The sequence below is a fragment of the Ranitomeya variabilis genome, chromosome 6 (assembly GCF_051348905.1).
Source record: "Ranitomeya variabilis isolate aRanVar5 chromosome 6, aRanVar5.hap1, whole genome shotgun sequence".
In the NCBI taxonomy this organism is placed as follows: Eukaryota; Metazoa; Chordata; class Amphibia; order Anura; family Dendrobatidae; genus Ranitomeya; species Ranitomeya variabilis.
The window spans coordinates 268,247,910-268,272,062 of record NC_135237.1 but is presented as its reverse complement, the minus strand read 5'-3'; the positions used below and the strand labels follow the sequence as shown (position 1 = coordinate 268,272,062).

The 24,153-nt window shown below is 41.3% G+C and overlaps 1 protein-coding gene and 1 long non-coding RNA gene across 2 annotated transcripts in view; both read right to left on the bottom strand.

Annotated features, from left to right (window-relative positions):
• LOC143782298 (uncharacterized) overlaps positions 1–24,153 on the bottom strand; it is a 906,302-nt gene that overhangs the window by 504,598 nt on the left and 377,551 nt on the right. The gene's annotated exons all lie outside the window — the stretch shown is intronic.
• ICE1 (interactor of little elongation complex ELL subunit 1) overlaps positions 423–24,153 on the bottom strand; it is a 137,539-nt gene continuing 113,808 nt past the window's right edge. Inside the window, exons 18-20 of the mRNA XM_077269611.1 lie at positions 17,015–17,121; positions 9,847–9,945; positions 423–6,995 (exon numbers count right to left, since the gene is read on the bottom strand). Of these exons, the coding sequence (XP_077125726.1) occupies positions 6,817–6,995; positions 9,847–9,945; positions 17,015–17,121 (385 nt within the window). The 3' untranslated portion in view covers positions 423–6,816. The remainder of the gene's footprint in view (positions 6,996–9,846; positions 9,946–17,014; positions 17,122–24,153) is intronic.

Here is a 24,153-nt window from a genome sequence, read left to right as displayed (position 1 = left end):
ATTGTAATTTAATAATGCCAGAGTATTTGTTCCTTTTTCTGGTTAAGCAGATCCACTTCTCTTAACGAGTCAACATCAGACCACCACCGTCTGGGAAAGGAGCTGACTAACCAGTTATTCCTATAGCTCAGCTACTAAGAAGTATTGGTCAGTCAGCCTCTACATAACCTCTGATCTCACAAAACTTTGTCCTGTGTCGAGCACAGGATGGAAGTGGAGATACTAAACTTGGTTCTGGAGCAGACACAAATGTATTCAGCATGACCATTTGCTGTGATCCTTCTAGAAGTTATATACACTTGTTAAAAATAGGCAACACAGTTGCATAATGATGTGAGACACTGCACCAGGGATTGGTGCAGCGGGTCACAGACAAAAAAACGACTTCAAAACAACATGAGAAAACAGGAGCAAAAGGAGAGTCAAGGTATAAATAGTAATTTTAATAAACAATATGTAAAGGAGCACAAAGGACTTAAAATTTCAATTAACTTCTAAATGTTTTTATTACTTTTTCCTCTAGGTTTCATTTTAGTTTTTTGTACTTAACCCCTTCATGACCCCAGCTTATTTGGTTTGGGGTTTTTTGCTCCCCTCCTTCCCAGAGCTATAGCTTTTTTATTTTTCCGTCAATATGGCCATGTGAGGGTTTATTTTTTGTGGGACGAGTTGTACTTTTGAGCGACATCATGGGTTTTAGCATGTCGTGTACTAGAAAACGGGAAAAAAAATCCAAGTGCGGTGAAATTGCAAAAAAAGTGCAATCCCACACTTGTTTTGTTTGGCTTTTTTGCTGGTTCACTAAATGCTAAACTGACCTGCTATTTTGAGTCACCAAGGCCATTACGAGTTCAAAGGCCATTACGAGTTCATAGACACCAAACATGTCTAGGTTCTATTTTTATCTAAGTGGTAAAAAATTTTTTCCAAACTTTGCTAGAAAAAATAAATAAATAAATAAAAAAAAAATTGTGCAATTTTTCAATACTCGTAGCGTCTCTATTTTTCATGATCTGGGGTCGCTTATTTTTTGCGTGCCGAGCTGACTTTTTAATGACACCATTTTTGTGCAGATACTTTCTATTGATCACCCGTTATTGCATTTTAATGCAATGTCGCGGCAACCAAAAAAATGTAATTCTGGCGTTTAAATTTTTTTTCTCTCTACGCTGTTTAGCGATCAGGTTAATCCTTTTTTTATTGATAGATCGGGCGATTCTGAACTCGGCGATACCAAATATGTGTAGGTTTGATTTTTTTAATTGTTTTATTTTGAATGGGGCAAAAGGGGAGTGATTTAAACTTTTTTTTTTTTTTTTTTTTTTACTTTAATCATGCTTCAATAGCCTCCATGGGAGGCTAGAAGCTGGCATAGCCTGATCGGCTCTGCTACATAGAAGCGATGCTCAGATCGCTCCTACGTAGTAGATTTACTGCATTGCTATGAGCGCCGACCACAGGGTGGCGCTCACAGCAATCCGGCATCAACAACCATAGAGGTCTTCAATAGACCTCTGGTTGTCATGCCGACGCATCGCTGACCCCCGATCACGTTACGGGGGTCAGTGATGTGCTAATTTCCTGCCCGATGGCCGGAAGCGCTAGTTAAATGATGCTGTCAGCGTTTGACAGCGGCATTTAACTACTTAATAGCGACGGGTGGAATTGCGGGCACATGTCAGCTGTACAAAACAGCTGACATGTCCAGCTTTGATGCGGGCTGACCGCCGGAGCCTGCATCAAAGCGGGGGTTCTGACCTCAGATGTACTATCCCATCCGAGGTCAGAAAGGGGGTTAGTCGTGGTGTCCCCGATGACCTTTTTTGAGATCACCCCTTAAAGGGAAGGTGCCACCAGTTTTCTTGTAGTTTATTTTGTGAAATTAAGCTTAAAATAGTAATTAAAATGCATTGCAAACATTTCTATATGAAAAATATTAGATATTTTCTTACAAATATATATATTTACCACTAGGGGGAGCATTTTCTGTTTTTGAATCAATCAGCTATAGTATGACTTACCAGCTTTACTATTAGTAAACTATTATTTTTTATTTTTTTATTTTTATTATTATTTACTATTATATCCATAATTTCCCACCGGATCAATAAAGTGTATATTATCGTATCGTATCGTATAGCAGAAAAATTGGGGCAGTAACTGCTGACATCACCATTTCCCTGCCCTTTTGGGTGGTCTAGTATCCCAGGGGCAGAATGAAGAGTAGCATCAAAGGGCAGTGCCATTTTGTGGGTGACTGTTCTGTGATCTGCTATCACCAGCAGCTACTGTTTCTCTCTCCCATCAGTCTCGCTCACATAGATTACATGATTCTGTCACCCCCCTCCACAATGTCGGGCCATTCAATGCAGACCTGCAGCTCCTTTTCTTATCTTACTGAGGGATGAATCACAACTTTTGCCTAGCAGCTGATAGCTCCTGTTGGATAATGCTAATGGTACACTGTTCCTCCTTGATGTCTCTGCTATTCTGCCGTGCTTTTTTCCTGCTCAGCCTTCAATCTAGGATCTGTTCTGCTGGAAGCAGTAGTGCTTATGTTAGCAGATCCGAGGGCTCCATGAATATGGCAGCAGAATACTCCAACTACTGTGAATTGTGCAGCCCGCAGAGGCGTGCCCAATTCACAGCAGTGACAGTTCTATTACAATAGATAGGGTCGGAGTCTATCTGTTATCTCCGTTGACCATGGGGTGCCGTATTATGACACCAAGTGTCGTGCTGCTACTGTGAAAGCAAGATGTCAGCCCCCAGTGCCGCCTTTAAACTCCTGTAACACACAAAATATATTTCAAATGAATTCAAGATTTGGTTATAACAGCATGTTATGCTACATTACATTGATTTATTTTTGACCTACAAATGCGGTACCTTCCCTTTAAAATCATCTCTTGCCTGCATATACTAAGATATGGACACTATTGGAAAACAAGTTTGAATACGCAGCTGTTTTAATTATATGCATTGTAACTAGCATTGTTTTTCATGCAGTGTGTCAGTACATTTTAGAGATGTCCCGCACCGGCGTTTGATAAATCTCCTACTTAATCAGACATTAATAACAGGTGTTCCAATGGGGCTGCGGTGCGTGTCATGTTGCAGTCTGTCTCACGAGTGTCTGGGTGTCTCCGTGCATGACTGGAAGCTTTGAAGTCCTTTGCGCTCCCAGGCATGCACGGCCGGGCTTGATGGATGGGACGCGTTAGCACGATGTGTGCGATGGACATGCACCACTGGTGCACTTCCATTGGGTTATTAAGGAACATGTAAACTATCACGTGAACAGCTGCCTGAGTGATAAAAGGTCCTGGCAGACACCATAGGCAACATTCCCTTGAAAATGTGACATTCAAGCACGCTAAACGCGCGTCTGGATTGATACCATCAGTTTTTCTTGACAGCCTGGTTTCTTTGTTCCACCTTTGTAAGATGCACCTTTTCCAGTCACATATTAATTATGCTCATTGAGCTTGACAATACTTATACTTAGGTTGGCACTGTGCTTCTCTTACTTTTAATTTTATGCCATGCACCTTGCACTGAAACATTGGTGGTTCTGATTTACCTATGGTTATCATACATATACCTGTCTTTCTGTACATTCTAATAATAATAATGGTTCACCTTTAAATATTGTCTATTAAAATTACTAATAAACCTTGACACTTCTAAAAGGTGCTATTTACATGAAATTCTCACCTGATGATGGTAACGACCCATCCAATCCACACAGGCAAAGAAAATAAATCAAACCCTAGATGTCCATAAATTATGTTGTATTTAATAATGAGAAATGACAAAGAAAAATAATTGAACACAGTTACGGAAATGTAATACTTCGTACAAAAGCCTATGCTGATGATGACCGCTTCAAGACACCTCCTGTATGGAGAAACTAGTCGCATGCATTGCTCGGTGTGATTTTGGCCAATTCTTCCACACAAACACTCTTCAAATCCTGAAGGTGCCGTCGGCTCCTTCTTTGAGCTCTGAGCTTTAGTTCATGCCATCATTTTGTATTGGATTTAGGTCAGGTAATCAGCTGAGCCATTCTAGCAGCTTTATTTTCTTTCTCGGAAATCAATTGAGTTTCTTTGGCTGTGTGGTTAGGATCACTGCCTTGCTGAAATTTCCACCTGTGTTTCATCTTTAACATCTTAGTAGATGGCAGATTTTTATCAATAATGTCTTGATACATTTGTCCATTCATCCTTCCTTCAATTAGATGAAGTTTGTCAGAGCCATATGGTAAGAAATAGTCCCAACACCATGATGATCCCATCTCCAAACTTCACTGTTGGTATGGTGTTTTTTGGGTGATATGCAGTGGCTTTTGGTCGCTAAACTTGGTGTGTATTATGACATCCAGAGTTCAATTTTGTTCTCATCTGACCATACTGTTTTCTCCCAGAATTTTACATGTTTGTTGTTGAGCAAACTGTCAATGCGCTTGAACATGCTTTTGGTTCAGCAGTCGAGTCTTGTGTGGTGAGCTTGCATACAGGCCATGGAGGTTGAGTGCATTACTTACAGCTTGCTATGAAACAATTGTACCTGCTCATTCCAGGTCTTTCTGTAGCTCTCCACAGGTGGTCCTTGGCTCCTGGACAGCTCTTCTGATAATTTTTTTTCACTCCACTGTCTGAAATTTTGCAGGCAGCCCCTGGTTATGGCCGGTTTATGGTGAAATTATATTCTTTCCATTTACAGATTATGGCCCCAACAGTGCTCACGGGAACCTTCGGTAGTTTAGAAATTCTTCTACAACCAATGCCATCAATATGTTTTGCAACAATAAGGTTGCAGAGGTCTTGAGGCAGCTCACTGGTTTTACCCACCATGAGCTATTTCCTGTGTGGCAACTTAGGAACGAGACACCTTTTTATAGACTATCAGTTGAACGAGCTGATGTTAGAAAGCAATACTGCAACTTAGTGAAAAATTACAGATAGGATTTCAGCTGGTGTCATGACTGCCCATGGCTTTTCCCACCTCTTATTTCATGTGTTCAATACTTTTTCACTGCGTCATTTCTCATTATTACACATAATTTATGTACACCTACGGTTTGATTTCTCTGCCTATGTGGATTGGACAGCTTGCTACCGCCATCCGATGATAATTTCATTTCAATAGCACCTTTAGAAATATATTTAGAACATAGAAAATTGGTGATATGCTTAATAATTATTTTTCATCTGCTGTATGTGTTAGACATACATATACATAATAGTTATGTGTATACTGTATATTTGTTCTGCTTTATTTCCCTTCTTTCTTTGACACAAATTGATAGATGGTTTTCCCTTTGCCACCAATTACTGCCATTTACCTGACAGTCTAATAAAACAAACAAAAAACTGGCATCACAGAAATTCAAATGTGAGTATTATTACTTATTTTACAAGTATAGCAAAATAGAAAACAGGCAAGCTTAGAAACTACACAAGTGCTGCTTCATGCACAACTGAGGAGTCAAGAAAGAAGCAGAAAAAAAGTTAAATTGCAAAAGTTTATAATGTTTTTGAAGTTAAAGTTCAGACACAGCAGCAGGAGAAGAAAAGTTCAAACAGGCTGCATACAGGTGGAAAGTTTTACATTATAGAACTCTGCTTCTGTCAGGTACAAGAAGTTCCAGAAGTCTTCTAAATTTTATCAGCATGTATATTTCAGACACTTATGAAAATATGAAGTAAGATTATAATACTCAAAATGATTATTTGCCCACAAATCCAACTGAGTGAAAACTTCACATGTCAAGGATGTGCAACAGGTAACCTAAATGATAGCCGTCATAATAAAGGATTTTCAGGGAAAGGTCATGTGGGCTGGCACAACCAATTGGCACTTAATGTTGCGTTTTCTGTAGCGGAGAAACAAAACAAGAACTCCTAATGGCTGCAAAGGCAACACTGCTTCATCTGTGTTCTAACGAATGTTTTAATAAAAATCTAATAAGATTTATTTATTAAGTCAGTGCTTAACTGCACACAAAGTAGAACCTCGTCCGAGATATCCAAGCGCATAACTGGCATTAAATTACAGCATGATGCAGGATCCTGTCGTAGTCTGCCATCCACTACTACAAAGCAGGCACAGTTTTCTACTTGTCTATTACTGTGCACAATACTCTACATCCTTCCAAGTAACCAGAAAAGGTTAATGTGGTCATTTTGTATGGAAGATACTACTACTATGCTGTAAACCAGCATATATCGCACCGCCATAGGAACCCTATTGTTATCTGTCAGGTGCAGGCACAACCAGCATGCAAGCAGCACATGTATGCTCAGGCAGTTACATTGCTTATCTTACATAGCAAAAGCAGCACAGGCATCAGTGATTAATATTCTATCAGCATTACTTAGAAGGTACAATGGCTAGTCCCTGGATATAAATAATCCGGGAATCTGTAGAAACCTATAATGGAAACAAGCACATTAGAAGGGAAAATATTATAAAACATTAGTGTTGTTAAAGCCAAAATAATCTTTGGCTACATATAAGAACATATACCACAATTGGTCACTTATGTCAGACTCTGTTCATCTTAACAGTTGTATATAAAATTTTTAGCTATATTTATTGTACAAAACCTTTACAAGCCAGATATAATTTACACATATACAATCTCGCTGTGAACTCTGTGCTTCGTTACCTAACAAAAGACAACTTTACAAACAAAAATGGCTTTACATCCTTAAATATCAAAGTGCAAACTAATAAAAGAATCAGAAAAAGGCACTTCTGTTCTACAGTGCTCAGGATTCTGGGGAATCTAAGTGACATTAAAAAGTCTCATTTATCCTTGACACACAATGATGCAATCTCTTGCATACTGCTTATTACAGCTGGCGGGATGACGTTCTTCGCAGTTCCTTTCCATGCTTGGAGGGTCTGGAGGATGAGAGCAGGGTCACATGGCGCAGTGTCACACAGCATATAGACAGACGCCAACTGGACACCCCACGGTACACCTGTAATGAGGAATGGTGGGAGTTTTCAGTAAATATTAGGCCTGCATACAAACAGCAGAACTTCAAATACCAAGAAAGAATGGAAACAATGCAAAGCTTTCCTTGGTTTCTTTTATATTAACAATAACTTATTAACGTTTTAATTTTCTGTCCATGGTACACTTTAATGATACATTTAGTTTCCCCCATTTAGGGACTTTATAAGTTTGAAGACTTAAACATTTACAAAAATGGCAGATCTGGTGGCTATTATTACACCGCCTGACAACCCACTGCAGGAATTGGAATTCTCTGATCCAGGCACTGGTATTAAAGTAAGCTAAGCCAGAAACCAAGTCCATGCCAGACATGTCCACAACACATAGGTAGTACATTTATATTACATCAAGCAGAAGCCAAAAAGCCAGTCAAAAAAAACTAAATTAATTAATGTGAATACTGAAATTATGGTATGATGTTTAATAAAGGGACAATCTAAAAATATATAACCATTTCAAGATCCTAGCACACGCTTTATCACTTCTGATTTGTGCAAAAAGCTCATCACTAGTTTATCAACAAGGTTTTAACCCCTTAATGACCGCCAATAAGTGTTTAACTGACCCGAGAAATAAAAGAATAGCGTTCCCATACAGGTGACAATCCATCAGCTGTCGGCTGTACACTATAGCTGACAACTTGTTACATTAGCCACGATCAGTGTTTGCACCGTCCAAATCTGTTTAACCCCTTAGATGCTGCTGTCAATAGTGACTACATCATTATAAATGGTTAACAGAGTGTGGGGGCTTCCTTTTTATCCCAATTGGTGCCCTCAGATCGTGATTGTGTGGTCCTGATGTTTGCGATGGCAATTCTTAGAGTCTGACTGCTGTTGTAACCGGTCCAGAAGTTAGCGACATTTAGGTGCTAAAAATACACATTTTCATTTCTGTCATGCCACTTTGCATTAATTCCTGAAAATCACCTGAAGGGTTAAATAAACTACCTGACTGCAGTTTTCAATAAGTCAGGCGGTGCGGTTTTTAAAATGGTATAATTTTGCTTTTTTTCCCAATATATGGGACCCCCAAAGGCACTTCAAACACGGATAGATCCCTAAAAAATACATTTTGTAAATTCCTTGAAAAAATGAAAAATTACTGCTACATTTTTATAGCTCCTAAAATGCTAACACAATAAAAGAACATTTTACAAATGGTGCTGATGTAAAGCAGACATGAGGGAAATGTTATTTATTAATGTTTTCCTGTGGTATGACAATCTGGATTAAAGGGATAATCATTCAAAGTTTGAAAATTGCTCATTTTTTTAAAATTTTTCTCAAATTTCTATTTTTTAAATAAACACAAAACCTATCGACCTAAATTTACGATTATCATAAAGTATAATGTGTCACGAAAAAATCTCAAAATCACTGGGATATGTTGAAGCGTTCCAGAGTTATTACCACATAAAGTGACACTGGTCAGATTTCAAAAATTTTGCTCTGTCACTAAGGGGTTAAATCTAAAATTTTGCACCCAGTTAAGTTTGACACAGTACTTTAAATTCTCTGCACAATGAGTGTTAAATGAAAAAAAGCTACACGGACATCATTAGGGGAAGACTTAGGAGACTAAAACCACATGCCGTTAGCTCACTATTGGCATTTACAGGCACTCAAAATTTTAAGTAACAAGTATGTGCAGTAAGCAAATTAAGATTCTGTCACATTCTGCAAATATTCTGCATATTTATCACGTATTACATTTAGCATAATCTGTAGCTATATCACCCATTTTGAATGGTTGAGCATGACGATAGAAATCTCAGGAATGCTCATCAGGTTTTTCTAACCCAAACTAATGCCATCTAGTTTTAAGGGCACTGTAATGCGGATTACATTATTACATTTATACATATATTTTAGAAATGTGGGTTCAATTTTTACAGAAATGTACTGTTGAATTGTTAAACAAATAAGTCACAAGTGCATTTAACGGGATCTGCACTTATGGCTTTCGGCCTCTCCTCCTTAATTCCTGCCCCCAGCCAGTCTTCCATCAGTGATAGGCAGGTCACTCTTCCTTAAGGAACCTGCATTTCCGACCAGCTAAGACAGGTTCCCTTTAATTTGTCTTCTGATTATACTGACTTCAAGGAACTCTGTTCGCACATAATGACTTTTCAAAACAAGTACAGGTGCTCAGTACATCATGGCGTGGTCAATCACCTTCTCACTGGCTCTATGAGGCCAGAGCTGTGAAAGGAGAGGGGACTGGAAATGGAGGGAAACAAGCTGATGGGAAGGTGTACTTAGTTTGAACAGTTATTCTGTGCTGACACGAGTCCCTTTAACGATCTTTCACTATATTTAATTTAAACTGAGGACTCGCCCTGATTATTTCACTGATTCGGGAACAGGTTTTTTTTTTTTTTCTTTTCTACACCCATCCATTCAAAAGTTACGCCCCTGTTAATAAAGATGCAAATTATCCCTTCAACTAATTGTTAGTATATTATATAACTTCTGTTCCAAAGAAAGGTGATTAAAAAAAAAAAATCCAAAGATCATCTTTACGGATGGGTTCAGATGGCCATATATAAAAAAGCCATGGACAAATCATGCTCAGAAAATACAGAAGTGAGTGGCTCAGTGTGCATGTCTGTACTGTCCGCATCTGCAGGACCTGCCTTCTTACTACCTGCGCTAGAATAGTAGACTGGATACAACTGGTCAATGTGCGGTCTGTGAAGGGTATCATTGTGCAGATGGACTACACGCAAGCTAAAACAACAAAACAAAACGTCCTCTGAGTTACACTTGAGATATGATCCATGACTCCTTAAGACACATCTAAATGCTTACCTTCTTCGTGTGCATGCTGGATGAATGTAATAATAACAGACGTGATGTTCTTAACAGCAGTTATAAATCCATCTTTCAAACCCATTTGACACAGACGTCCTTAAAAATAAATTAAAATAAACTGGTGCAAATGTAACAATGCAAAAGGTATACTAAATAATGCAGTACTGCAACACAGGCGGGTGTAGGATGTGTCATTCATGTATATCTACCTATATGTAGCTTTTTTTTTTAACTGTTCTAACAAAGAATCAAAACACATTTTCCAAAATGTTGTTCTACTGAAAATTTCTGTTAAGTTACTACAGATGCTTTTGTAGGAAATATCTTTGGGAAGAGAATAAAAAATTTAATTGAGTTCCAGCGAAAACCAGTGTGCCAAGCTTGACAGCATGAGTAGATTGTCCACTGCTGCACAACCCCTTCTTAACTGTTCCACACCATCACATAATAAAAAAAACAGTATTCTTGCCTCTTGGAAGAGGCGCTGTTCCTCCAATTGCATAGCTGTGTCCCCTTGGTGGTCATGTTACACTTATGTCACGTGACTGCTGCAGACGATCAGCTGCCACTGATCACCTTCAGCATAAAGGCTGCAGCCAATCAGTGATTGCTAAGAAACACAGAATATTATGCTGTGATCACAAGATTTATATACAGTTTTATTTTACGATGGACTGTGGAGTTAGAAAAAAGGATTTGTTCACTATTGGAGAACCACTTTAAATTGTTTTATTTAAAAAATCTTAGTGATTTTATTACACCACTATCCAATTTTCTGAAAACCCTAAAAGGAAAGTCTTTGGGTCCTACTGATAAATGGCAAGTGCCCACAATCTACTTGAGTGCACAATGAAAATTCTAGGGTTTTAAAAGGAAACAAACAAAAAAAGGACCCCTGGAAACCATAAAATTTAGATGAAAAATAACTGTTGACAAGATTAGAATGTAAGCTACATCATTGTTCAGAGTCAAGTAATCATCAGTTCGAAATCAACACTGGGTCCCCTTCATAATCAGGATCAGTGCAGGTCCCAAAAGTTAGACCCAATGGCATATGCTAAGAATGTACTAGCACTTTATAAGATGGGAAAAACTGAGTGGGATGTACAGAACAGACCAAACGTTTGGACACACCCTCTCATTTACATTTTTTTCTGTATTTTCATGACTATGAAAATTGTATATTCACACTGAAGGCATCAAAACTATGAATTAACACGTGTGGAATTATATACTTAACAAAAAAGTGTGAAACAACTGAAAATAGGTCTTATATTCTAGGTTCTTCAAAGTAGCCACCTTTTGCTTTGATGACTGCTTTGCACACTCTTGGCATTCTCTTGATGAGCTTCAAGAGGTAGTCACTGGAAATGGTCTTCCAACAATCTTGAATGAGTTCCCAGAGATGCTTAGCACTTGTTGGCTCTTTTGCCTTCACTCTGCGGTCCAGCTCACCCCAAACCATCTCGATTGGATTCAGGTCTGGTGACTGTGGAGGCCAGGTCATCTGGCATAGCACACCATCACTCTCCTTCTTGGTCAAATAGCCCTTACACAGCCTGGAGGTGTGTGTTTGGAGCCATTGTCCTGTTGAAAAATAAATGATGGTCCAACTAAACGCAAACCGGATGAAATAGCATGCCGCTGCAAGATGCTGTGGTAGCCATGCTGGTTCAGTATGCCTTCAATTTTGAATAAATCCCCAACAGTGTCACCAGCAAAGCACCCCCACACCATCACACCTCCTCCTCCATGCTTCAAGGTGGGAACCAGGTATGTAGAGTCCATCCGTTCACCTTTTCTGTGTCGCACAAAGACACGGTGGTTGGAACCAAAGATCTCAAATTTGGATTCATCAGACCAAAGCACAGATTTCCACTGGTCTAATGTCCATTCCTTGTGTTCTTTAGCCCAAACAAGTCTTTTCTGCTTGTTGCCTGTCCTTAGCAGTGGTTTCCTAGCAGCTATTTTACCATGAAGGCCTGCTGCACAAAGTCTCCTCTTAACAGTTGTTGTACAGATGAGTCTGCTGTTAGAACTCTGTGTGGCATTGACCTGGTCTCTAATCTGAGCTGCTGTCGACCTGCGAATTCTGGTGACTCAGATAAACTTATCCTCAGAAGCAGAGGTGACTCTTGGTCTTCCTTTCCTGGGGCGGTCCTCATGTGAGCCAGTTTCTTTGTAGCGCTTGATGGTTTTTGCAACTGCACTTGGGGACACTTTCAAAGTTTTCCCAATTTTTCGGACTGACTGACCTTCATTTCTTAACCCCTTCACCCCCAAGGGTGGTTTGCACGTTAATGACCGGGCCAATTTTTACAATTCTGACCACTGTCCCTTTATGAGGTTATAACTCTGGAACGCTTCAACGGATCCCAGTGATTCTGACATTGTTTTCTCGTGACATATTGTACTTCATGATAGTGGTAAAAATTCTGTGATAGTACCAGAGTTTATTTGTGAAAAAAAAAACGGAAATTTGGCAAAAATTTCGCAATTTTCCAACTTTGAATTTTTATGCAATTAAATCACAGAGATATGTCACACAAAATACTTAATAAGTAACATTTCCCACATGTCTACTTTACATCAGCACAATTTTGGAACCAACATTTTTTTTTGTTAGGGAGTTATAAGGGTTAAAAGTTGACCAGCAATTTCTCATTTTTACAACACCATTTTTTTTTAGGGACCACATCTCATTTGAAGTCATTTTGAGGGGTCTATATGATAGAAAATACCCAAGTGTGACACCATTCTAAAAACTGCACCCCTCAAGGTGCTCAAAACCATATTCAAGAAGTTTATTAACCCTTCTGGTGTTTCACAGGAATTTTTGGAATGTTTAAATAAAAACGAACATTTAACTTTTTTTCACAAAAAATTTACTTCAGCTCCAATTTGTTTTATTTTACCAAGGGTAACAGGAGAAAATGGACCCCAAAAGTTGTTATACAATTTGTCCTGAGTACGCCGATACCCCATATGTGGGGGTAAACCACTGTTTGGGCGCATGACAGAGCTCGGAAGCGAAGGAGCGCCATTTGACTTTTCAATGCAAAATTGACTGGAATTGAAATGGGACGCCATGTTGCGTTTGGGGAGCCCCTGATGTGCCTAAACATTGAAACCCCCCACAAGTGACACCATTTTGGAAAGTAGACCCCCTAAGGAACTTATCTAGAGGTGTGGTGAGCACTTTGACCCACCAAGTGCTTCACAGAAGTTTATAATGCAGAACCGTAAAAATAAAAAATCATATTTTTTCACAAAAATTATCTTTTCACCTCCAATTTTTTATTTTCCCAAGGGTAAGAGAAGAAATTGGACCCCAAAAGTTGTTGTACAATTTGTCCTGAGTACGTTGATACCCCATATGTGGGGGTAAACCACTGTTTGGGCGCATGGGAGACCTCGGAAGGGAAGGAGCGCCGTTTGACTTTTCAATGCAAAATTGACAGGAATTGAGATGGGACGCCATGTTGCGTTTGGAGAGCCACTGATGTGCCTAAACATTGAAACCCCCCACAAGTGGCACCATTTTGGAAAGTAGACCACCTAAGGAACTTATCTAGATGTGTTTTGAGCGCTTTGACCCACCAAGGGCTTCACAGAAGTTTATAATGCAGAGCCGTAAAAATAAAACAAAAATTTTTTCCCACAAAAATTATTTTTTTAGCCCCCAGTTTTGTATTTTCCCAAGGGTAGCAGGAGAAATTGGACCCCAAAATTTGTTGTCCAAGTTGTGCTGAGTGCGATGATACACCATATGTGGGGAGAACCACTGTTTGGGCGCATGGGAGGGCTCGGAAAGGAAGGAGCGTCATTTGGAATGCAGACTTAGATGGAATGGTCTGCAGGTGTCACATTGCGTTTGCAGAGCCCCTAATGTACCTAAACAGTAGAAACCCCCCACAAGTGACACCATTTTGGAAAGTAGACCCCCTAACGAACTTATCTAGATGTGTGGTGAGCGCTTTGACCCACCAAGGGCTTCACAGAAGTTTATAATGCAGAGCCGTAAAAATAAAACAAAAATTTTTTCCCACAAAAATTATTTTTTAGCCCCCCAGTTTTGTATTTTCCCGAGGGTAACAGGAGAAATTGGACCCCAAAAGTTGTTGTCCAATTTGTCCTGAGTGCGCTGATACCCCATATGTGGGGGGGAACCACCGTTTGGACGCATGGAAGGGCTCGGAAGGGAAGGAGCGCCATTTGGAATGCAGACTTAAATGGAATGGTCTGCAGGCGTCACATTGCGTTTGCAGAGCCCCTAATGTACCTAAACAGTAGAAGCCCCGCACAAGTGACCCCATTTTGGAAACTAGACCCCCCCAAGGAACTTATCTAGATGTGTTGTAAGAACTTTGAACCCCCAAGTGTTTCACTACAGTTTATAACGCAGAGCCGTGAAAATAAAAAATCTTTTTTTTTCCCCACAAAAATTATTTTTTAGCCGCCAGTTTTGTATTTTCCCAGGGGTAACAGGAGAAATTGGACCCCAAAGGTTGTTGTCCTATTTGTCCTGAGTACGCTGATACCCCATATGTTGGGGTAAACCCCTGTTTGGGCACACGGGAGAGCTCGGAAGGGAAGGAGCACTGTTTTACTTTTTCAACGCAGAATTGGCTGGAATTGAGATCGGACGCCATGTCGCGTTTGGAGAGCCCCTGATGTGCCGAAACAGTGGAAAACCCCCAATTATAACTGAAACCCTAATCCAAACACACCCCTAAACCTAATCCCAACAGTAACCCTAACCACACCTCTAACCCTGACACACCCCTAACCCTAATCCCAACCCTATTCCCAACCGTAAATGTAATCTAAACCCTAACCGTAACTTTAGCCCCAACCCTAACCCTAACTTTAGCCCCAACCCTAACTGTAGCCTTAACCCTAGCCCCAACCCTTGCCCTAACCCTAGCCCTAACCCTAGCCCCAACCCTAACCCTAGCCCTAACCCTAGCCCTAACCCTAACCCTAGCCCTAGCCCTAACCCTAATGGGAAAATGGAAATAAATATTTTTTTTTTATTTTTCCCTAACTAAGGGGGTGATGATGGGGGGTTTGATTTACTTTTATAGCGAGTTTTTTAGCGGATTTTTATGATTGGCAGCCGTCACACACTGAAAGACGCTTTTTATTGCAAAAAATATTTTTTGCGTTACCACATTTTGAGAGCTATAAATTTTCCATATTTTGGTCCACAGAGTCATGTGAGGTCTTGTTTTTTGCGGGACGAGTTGACGTTTTTATTGGTAACATTTTTGGGCACGTCACATTTTTTGATCGCTTTTTATTCCGATTTTTGTGAGGCAGAATGACCAAAAACCAGCTATTCATGAATTTCTTTTGGGGGAGGCGTTTATACCGTTCTGCGTTTGGTAAAATTGATAAAGCAGTTTTATTCGTCGGGTCAGTACGATTACAGCGATACCTCATTTATATTATTTTTTTTATGTTTTGGCGCTTTTATACGATAAAAACTATTTTATGGAAAAAATAATTATTTTTGCATCGCTTTATTCTCAGGACTATAACTTTTTTATTTTTTTGCTGATCATGCTGTATGGCGGCTCGTTATTTGCGGGACAAGATGACGCTTTCAGCGGTACCATGGTTATTTATATCTGTCTTTTTGATCGCGTGTTATTCCACTTTTTGTTCAGCGGTATGATAATAAAGCGTTGTTTTTTGCCTCGTTTTTTTTTTTTTTTTTTCCTTACGGTGTTTACTGAAGGGGTTAACTAGTGGGCCAGTTTTATAGGTCGGGTCGTTACGGACGCGGCGATACTAAATATGTGTACTTTTATTGTTTTTTTTATTATTTAGATAAAGAAATGTATTTATGGGAATATTATATATTTTTTTTTCATTATTTTGGAATATTTTTTTTTTTTTTTTTTTTTACACATTTGGAAAATTTTTTTTTTACTTTTTTACTTTGCCCCAGGGGGGGACAATACAGATCGGTGATCTGCCAGTTTGCATAGCACTCTGACAGATCACCGATCTGAGAGAAGTGCAGGCTGCTTCACAGTGCCTGCTCTGAGCAGGCTTCTGTGAAGCCACCTCCCTCCCTGCAGGACCCGGATCTGCGGCCATCTTGGATCCGGGTCTGGAGCAGGCAGGGAGGGAGGTAAGACCCTCGCAGCAACGCGATCACATCGCGTTGCTGCGGGGGGCTCAGGGAAGCCCGCAGGGAGCCCCCTCCCTGCGCGATGCTTCCCTGCACCGCCGGCACATCGCGATCATGTTTGATCGCGGTGTGCCGGGGGTTAATGTGCCGGGAGCGGTCCGTGACCGCTCCTGGCACATAGTGCCGGATGTCAGCTGCGATAGGCAGCTGACACCCGGCCGCGCTCCCCCCGTGAGCGCCGCCGATCGCGCTGGACGTACTATCCCGTCCGTGGTCATGGGGGCCCACCCCACCTCGACGGGATAGTACGTCCGATGTCAGAAAGGGGTTAAAGTAATGATGGCCACTCGTTTTTCTTTACTTACAATTTGTATTATGGCAAAAAAAAGCAGCTAACAGTCTATTCAGTAGGACTATCGGCTGTGTATCCACCAGACTTCTGCACAACACAACTGATGGTACCAACCCCATTTATAAGGCAAGAAATCCCACTTATTAAACCTGACAGGGCACACCTGTGAAGTGAAAACCATTCCCGGTGACTACCTCTTGAAGCTCATCAAGAGAATGCCAAGAGTGTACAAAGCAGTCATCAAAGCAAAAGGTGGCTACTTTGAAGAACCTAGAATATAAGACATAATTTCAGTTGTTTCACGCTTTTTTGTTAAGTATATAATTCCACGTGTTAATTCATAGTTTTGATGCCTTCAGTGTGAATGTACAATTTTCAGAGTCATGAAAATATAGAAAAATCTTTAAATGAAAAGATCACCAAACTTTTGGTCTGTACTGTATATCCCCTATAGTACTTTAGATACTCACCCCCCATTATAGTCAATCTCATATACAATAATTGTTAAAAATTTTTTTTACATTTTTTGTGCGAACAACAGAAAAAAGATAAAAAATTTTAATAAAGTAAAATTCCAATCACTTGGTGGGCAAGTGAAAACAATACACATTTTCTTAAGGCAAAAGCAGAAAGAAATACCATTATTTAAAAGAATATCTATAAACACTTACCAACGAGGCGAAGGACAGTAGCGATAATAATGTCTGGGACAAATTGAATAGTCAAGTTGCCCTTCTTCCGTTTCACCCACTTATCCAATATCGGCCAAAGTTCTTTACTAAGAAACAGCACAGATTAAAGATTAAAGGCACTTTAAACATTATTACACCTCTCAGACTGAAAATCTAATGTCAGGAGTCATGATGTCATAAAAAATACATATAACTGCAGAAACTGAATATACCGTAAGTAGCCAAAGTTGTCAAGATTTTTTAAGAAAACCAGTCAATACATTTTTATATATAAATATAGTAGTATGTCTGCTTAGACCAATGCTTTCCAGCGGCAGTTCTCAAGGCTCTCCAACTGGTCATGTTTTCAGGATTTCCTTAGTATTGCACAAGCAATAATTCCACAACCTGGCAATACTAAGGAAATCCTGAAAACATGACCAGTTGGTGGGTCTTGAGGACTGGAGTTGGGAAACACTTGTCTAGGCACTGGTTAAAAAAAAAATAGTGAAGTAGCCATATACAAACCAGGATGGACATGGGCAAAACAATGGGGTGAAGAGTGTCAATGCACTTCTACGGCTTCCGTCACATGCATTGGAAAAGCCCGCAGTACATAAAATTAGCATACAACTCATTACAGTCATATCATAACTTACAAAAAAAGGGTAATCTTATTGAGGGACAAGCTGCTATATTACAGCCATACCAGTACTTCCATATGTGAGAATGCATAACTGATAAGTTTCCCAAAAAAATGGAAGATGTGAAATACACATTTTTTTAAAACCAAAAACAGAAGAAAGTGGAGCACCAATACATTAAGATGTTTTTTGCCAGAATTGTGGGGTAAAACACTCTGAATATATTTTATGCAAACTTGAAGTTGGGCAAACATTTTGCGACATCAGATTTTTATGGCTGAGCTAGTCGGGACAAGAAAACTGGGCAGAGATGACATAGGACGGAATGTGACAAAGCCAACCCAGCAAATTCATCAGCTTCCTCCACTAACTGGAGTAACATTTCTTGAGGAGATAAAAAACCTCATAATGAATTTGGCGTTACGTACTCCAGCACTGCCATCATCACAACTGTACAAAACACTACAGTAGTCTTTGTGTATCAGGTCCAAGATGTTTTGACAAAAAAAGGGTGTAATCACTACAAAATCTAAGTGAAGAGTGGGCAAACATCTATTTGGTAACTAGATCTTTAGGGAAATGTAATTAATTAAAAGGGTTGTCCCCTGAATAAAGTACATTTTAATCACTAGATCTTGGAATAAGAGTATACAGACATTACAGCACTGGTAAACAATGTTTACATCAAAGAAAGAATCAGCTGTGATCCTGTGCTGTCCTGCCTGTATAATCTCTTTTGCGTTCCCCCCGCCCAGGAGCTGTGCTATGATCAGACCATGTTCCTGTACGGTCAGACACAGCCATTACACAGTACACAGCAGGGGCACATTTATAAGATCTCAGCACAGAATATTCCAAGATCTAAGGATTAACCTCTTCCCGCCACAGTCTTCTTTCACCTTTCAGAAGCAGGTCAATTTTTTTATTTTTTTTTAAATGCTGACCTGCCTCACTATGTTGTGGTATCTCTGGAATGCTTCTAAAAAATCCCAGTGATTCTGAAAGTGTTTTTTTTACGGCACATTGTACTTCATGACCGTTTTAAAAAAAAAAAGTTTGAAGGGTGAAAGAATTAGAAGTATTTTCTCATTATTGCAGCAAAACTTACAAATCCAAAATAATTTTTAGGGACCCCGTTCCACCCCCGTATGCACCAAATTTCATTAAAAATCTCCCCTTCTCCTTCCCAAAATTTGGGGTGCATACTGTAGTCAGCAAAATACGGCACATTGTTTTTGTTTTGCTGCTTTTGCAAGGCCATAAAAATGTTTTTGCATGACCTTATTCCTTGAGAGCATTTCTATTTTTCTGCTGACGGAGAAGAATGAGTGTTTGATGCTTGTGGAGCTAAAAGTTTTCAGCTATACCATGCCTACTTACATATATCTTTATGATCAAGTTTTATTTTAACGTTTTGTTTGGCCGTATGATTTACAATTTTTGCTATTTTTTACTGAAAGGACTAAATAATGTGAGCTTTATAAATCAGATTTTTAAGGACGAGGCAATACCAAATGTGTACTTTTGTCATTTAATTTTGATTTTACATTAATATATGTGCAATTATTGACGTAATATATTTTCCCCAGGATGTCCCTCATGACAGCACGACAGGAGGTAGTTTTATTTATCCTCTAGGGACAGGAAACACACAAGAGGTTAAAAGCCCCCCATTCCGCCTAACCCCCCAGTGTTTTTCCTGTCCCTAATAGGAGAGGGCGCGCAAGAGGAGCGCGATACTAAACGGGGTTCAGCAGGATCGGAGGGGACTGGATCTCTTCCCTTCCTGCTGTCAAGAGGCTCAGTCGCTGATACCTCACTGGGAGGGGGTCTCTTAGATTGTCAGTGGAGCAGGAGAGTTCCCGACCTTGCAGCTTCCCTCTCCTGAGGGCTCTCTGCTCCACGCCGTTGCTGGCTGATGATTTACAGTCGCACGAGTGAGCGTGCATTCCAGCATGCAACTCGTTTCTGGCTGGACGCCTTTCGAGGATGCACCCTTCCGGTTTAGAGGGGAACTTCCAATCGGGGCGCTGCAACGTGCATTTCAACCAAGAATGCATGAAAGAGCTATGGGAGTAATCTGAAGGCCACCTGGACAATGTAAGACCCTTTAAAAGGGTACTCATAGAACGGGTGGTGTGCACAGTCTGAACCATGGAGGTTAATACGCCCCGCTCAGAAGCACTAGCCGAGTAGTCGTTGGCAAGTGTAAGTAACCCCATAGCGCCTGCTTTAACCACGTTAGTGGTCACTCCGTAAGAATAGAAAAAGTTCAGTATTTTGCATTAGGATTCCCTTAAGATACGGCTCCTCTTCCCGAAAAAGAATGAGGAGATGCTCAACATGCCACACTAAATTAGTGGATTTATACACAAAGCAGTTATGTGCGGAGTATGTTGCAAAATTCCTGAAAGAAGAACAAGCGCCCTTCTTAACGGATATGCGGGTCATAATTAAGAAAGCGGTCCAGAGCACCGTTGCCAGTCTCATGCCGCAGATGGATCCAAGCACCTCCCGTCACAAGAGAGCCAAATGGGAGATGAAGGTATCCTCTGAGCAAGTGTACCCATACTCGTACTATTTAGATGAAGAGGCTGAAGACCGTGAAGAAAATGTTCCCAGAGGCAGTTAGAGGAGAGGAAGAAATGTTTTTCTCATCTGAAAATACGACCTATTGAAGGCAGTTAGAGCGACTATGAAAATTGAAGAAACGGAGGTTTCTCGCACAATTCAGGATGAGATGTTTGGGGGACTGAGAATGCAAAGGAATATAATGTTCCCGGTCAACCAGCACATACGAGCTATGATCCTGGAGGAATGGGAAGATACAGAAAAACACCTGGTCATCCCTCAGGACTTTAAGGTCTGTCTCCCCTTGACCCTTTGGAGATCAAGGAGTGGAGATTCCTGTTGCCAGAGTGGCAAAAAAGACCTCTATACCTCTCTTCCTGTCTGAGGGACACCATGGATAGAAAAACAGAAGGACTGTTTTAGAAGAGTTGGGAGTCTTTGGTGGCGGATATTAAGACCAATATAGTGGCTAGGTCCATGAATGTCTGGATTGACGAGCTGTCCACCTAGATAAAATCTAACACCCCTAGAGACGTCATATCAGAGTCCCTCCCTATGTTAAAGATGACGACGAAGTTTATGGCAGATGCTTCAGCGGAGTCTGTTAGGTTTGCAGCTAGGAGTAATGTGCTTTCTAGCTAGATGCAGCGGGCCATCTGGCTTATAACATGGTCAGGGGACAGCCAGTCTAAAAGCAAGCTCTGCTCCATACCTTTCTCAGATATACATGTCTTCAGTCCAGTACTAGATGACATTTTAGAGAGGGCCGCTGACGACAAGTAGTTCCCGGAGGAAAAAGCCAGGAGATTCCGTTCCTTTCATAGGCCACGTCAGTCCCCTAGGCCGACTATAAGGGGAAGGGTAAATCAGACAGGTGGAGTTACCCCAAGGGAGGTAAGGGTAGATCTACCCAGTTCTCCTCCAGCTGACATAGAAGGTCTTGACGCCAGGAAGGTGGGGGGACTGCAGTTATTCCTGGGAGAATGGGGAACCATAACGGACAATGAGTGGATCCTGCAGACCATAGGGGAAGGTTACAGGATAGACTTCCCCCTTCTTCCACCCAAACGGTTTTGCACCACCAAATCACAGTCCCTCTCCGCAAAACAGGTTCTGGACAGATGTCAGGAAGCTCTTAGAGTTGGGGGCAGTCAAGCCGGTACCTGTTTTAGAGAAAGGTCAGGGTCACTACTCCTCCCTGTTCTCCATAAAAAAGCCTTCGGGCAAATATTGAACCATCATAAATCTAAAGCCCCTGAATCAGTGAGTCAGGTACAGGATATTCAAAATGGAGACAATAAAATCAAGCATCCAGCTAATCGGGACAGACAACGCCATGTGCACTTTAGATCTGAGAGATGCATACTATCATGTGCCAATTCACCCAAACCACCTCCAATATCAGAGGCCCGCTTTAGACAATCTGGGTTTGGGCCAACATTTCCAGTTTACGTGCGTTCCATTTGGCCTATCCTCAGCCCTTCGCAACTTTACAAAGATAATGACGGAGGTGGCAGCTTTTCTGAGAAGGCAAGGGATTATCGTGGTACCCTATCTGGACAACATCCTGCTGATGGCAGACTTTGCTATCCCCCTCAATCAACAACTAGCCCAGAATATCAACATTCTAGAGGGCCTGGGTTGACAACTGAACTGGGAGAAATCCGACCTATGTACAGGGACCCAGAATGTGTTTTTAGGGGTCCTCCTTGATTCCCATAGCAGGATGTCTTTCCTACCCTGCATAAAACAGGAAGAACTCAAAAGCAGGAACCGGGTTTTGCAGAGTAAGAGGACAATCTCCATCAGATACCCCATGTGGAGCCTAGGCCTGATGACATCCTGCATTCCAAGCGTAACTTGGGAGTCAGACTCATTCAAGACTGCTTCAGGGTTCGGTCCTTACATCCTGGAACAGGCAACACTCTGGCCTGGACAGAAAGATGAGAATCCCCGCCAGTCCGAGGAATTCCCTGTCATGGTGGACATCCAGGAACAATCTCGGAAGGAGTGCCATGGATCCTTTCTCCCTGCATCCGTATTACCACTGACGCAAGTTTGAAGGGATGGGTCGCAGAGGTGGAGGGTCATTTCCTGCAGGGTACATGGTCCCCTGAAGACCAGGAAAGATCCTCCAATTACAGAGAGCTAAAGGCAGTATGGGAGACTCATTGTCGGGATACGGTCAGGGATCGTCATGTGAAAGTACTGTCAGACATCACAGCAGTTTCCTTTCTGCGGGGCCAGGCAGCTCCAATGGCCCAGCTCCTACAGTCCTTAGCAGAAAATATATTTCGGTAGGCAAAAAGGAACATTCAGTCCATCTCCGCTCCATCTCTGCACTTAAATGGCTCTGAAAACATAACAGATTTTCTCAGCAGAGAAAAACTTTGGTCCTCCGAAAGGGAACTGAACCCAGAAGTATTCTACCAGTTGACTTGGAGATGGGGAACACCACAGATAGACCTGTTTGCAACCCGGAAGAATGCGAAGGCGGCAAAAAATCTTCTCCATGAATCCAGGGGACAACCCAGAAGGCATAGATGCCATATCTCAGAGTTGGGAAGGACTTCTGTATGCATTTCCCCCCTTTCCTCTCATACCGAAGGTCCTGAGGAAAGTCAGAAGAACAGGCCATAGTGATATGGTTAGCCCCGTTCTGGCCCAAGAGGAGTTGGATTCCAGTATTACACCACATGCCTTTGAAAGATCCGGTTCCCCTTTCAGACAGAGGCGACCTGCTGTCTCAGGGTCCCCTCTGGCACCAAGTCCCTCGTCTTCTGCATCTGACGGCTGGATACTGAGCGGAAAATCCTAAGCTCCAGGGGGTTATCAGACAAGGTGATAACTACCATGCAGGCGAGTAGGAAACCAGTGACATCAATGATCTATTCCAAAATATGGAAGAGGTTCTGTTCTTACGCGGGGGAATCTACTTCGAGCGCAGCACGCCCAGACATTCCCAGAATATTGGACTTCCTCCAGAGAGGATTTGAGATGGGCCTGAGGCCTAGTACACTATAGGTACAAGTCTCTGCCCTTAGCGCCTTTATGGACTTTCCTTTTGCGAACCACCCTTGGGTGGCAAAGTTCTCTCGAGACATTACCAGGTAAAGACCCAAAGTCAGAGAGACCGTTCCACCATGGGACTTGAACCTTGTGTTAGGTAAGTTGTGCAAATCTCCCTTTGAGCCTCAGGAAGAATCAAGCATCAACTTTCTCTCTATGAAGACAGCATTCCTGGTGGCAGTCACCTATGTTAAACGTTTGGGTGAATTGCAGGCACTGTCAGGTAGGGATCCCTATTTCCAGATCCTAGACGATCGGTTAATATTTAGGCTTGACCCATCCTTTTTGCTGAAGGTAGTGTCCGAGACAAATTTGAGCCAAGAGATCATTCTTCCATCTTTTTGTCATCTCCCAAAGAATGAGAAAGAGAAGCGGTTTCACACACTAGACGTGAGAAGGGCAGTGATGCGCTATGTAGAGGTCACAGCTACCTGGAGGCAGGACTCAAATTTATTCATACAATATGCAGGAAAGAATAAGGGTAAAAAAGCCTTGAAATAAACTTTGTCTAGGTGGATCATATCAACCATAGCCCTAGCATACGAGTCGGAGAAAAAATATCCCCAGCTTAAAATTAAAGCCCACTTCACAAGGGTGATTTCTGTTTCCTGGGCTGAAAGAGCAGGGGCTTCCCATAGACCAGATTTACAGGGCTGCAACTTGGTCTAATATAACGACCTTCTGTAAACCCTACAAGTTAGATGTGAGGTCAGGTCAGCAATTGGCTTACGGAAGAAAGGTCCTAAAGGCAGTGTAGAATGCCATTTATTTGGTATTTCTCCTGTCGTGCTGTCATGAGTGAAGTCCTGGGCAAAATAGCAATTAGACCTACCGGTAATTATACCTCCAGGAGTC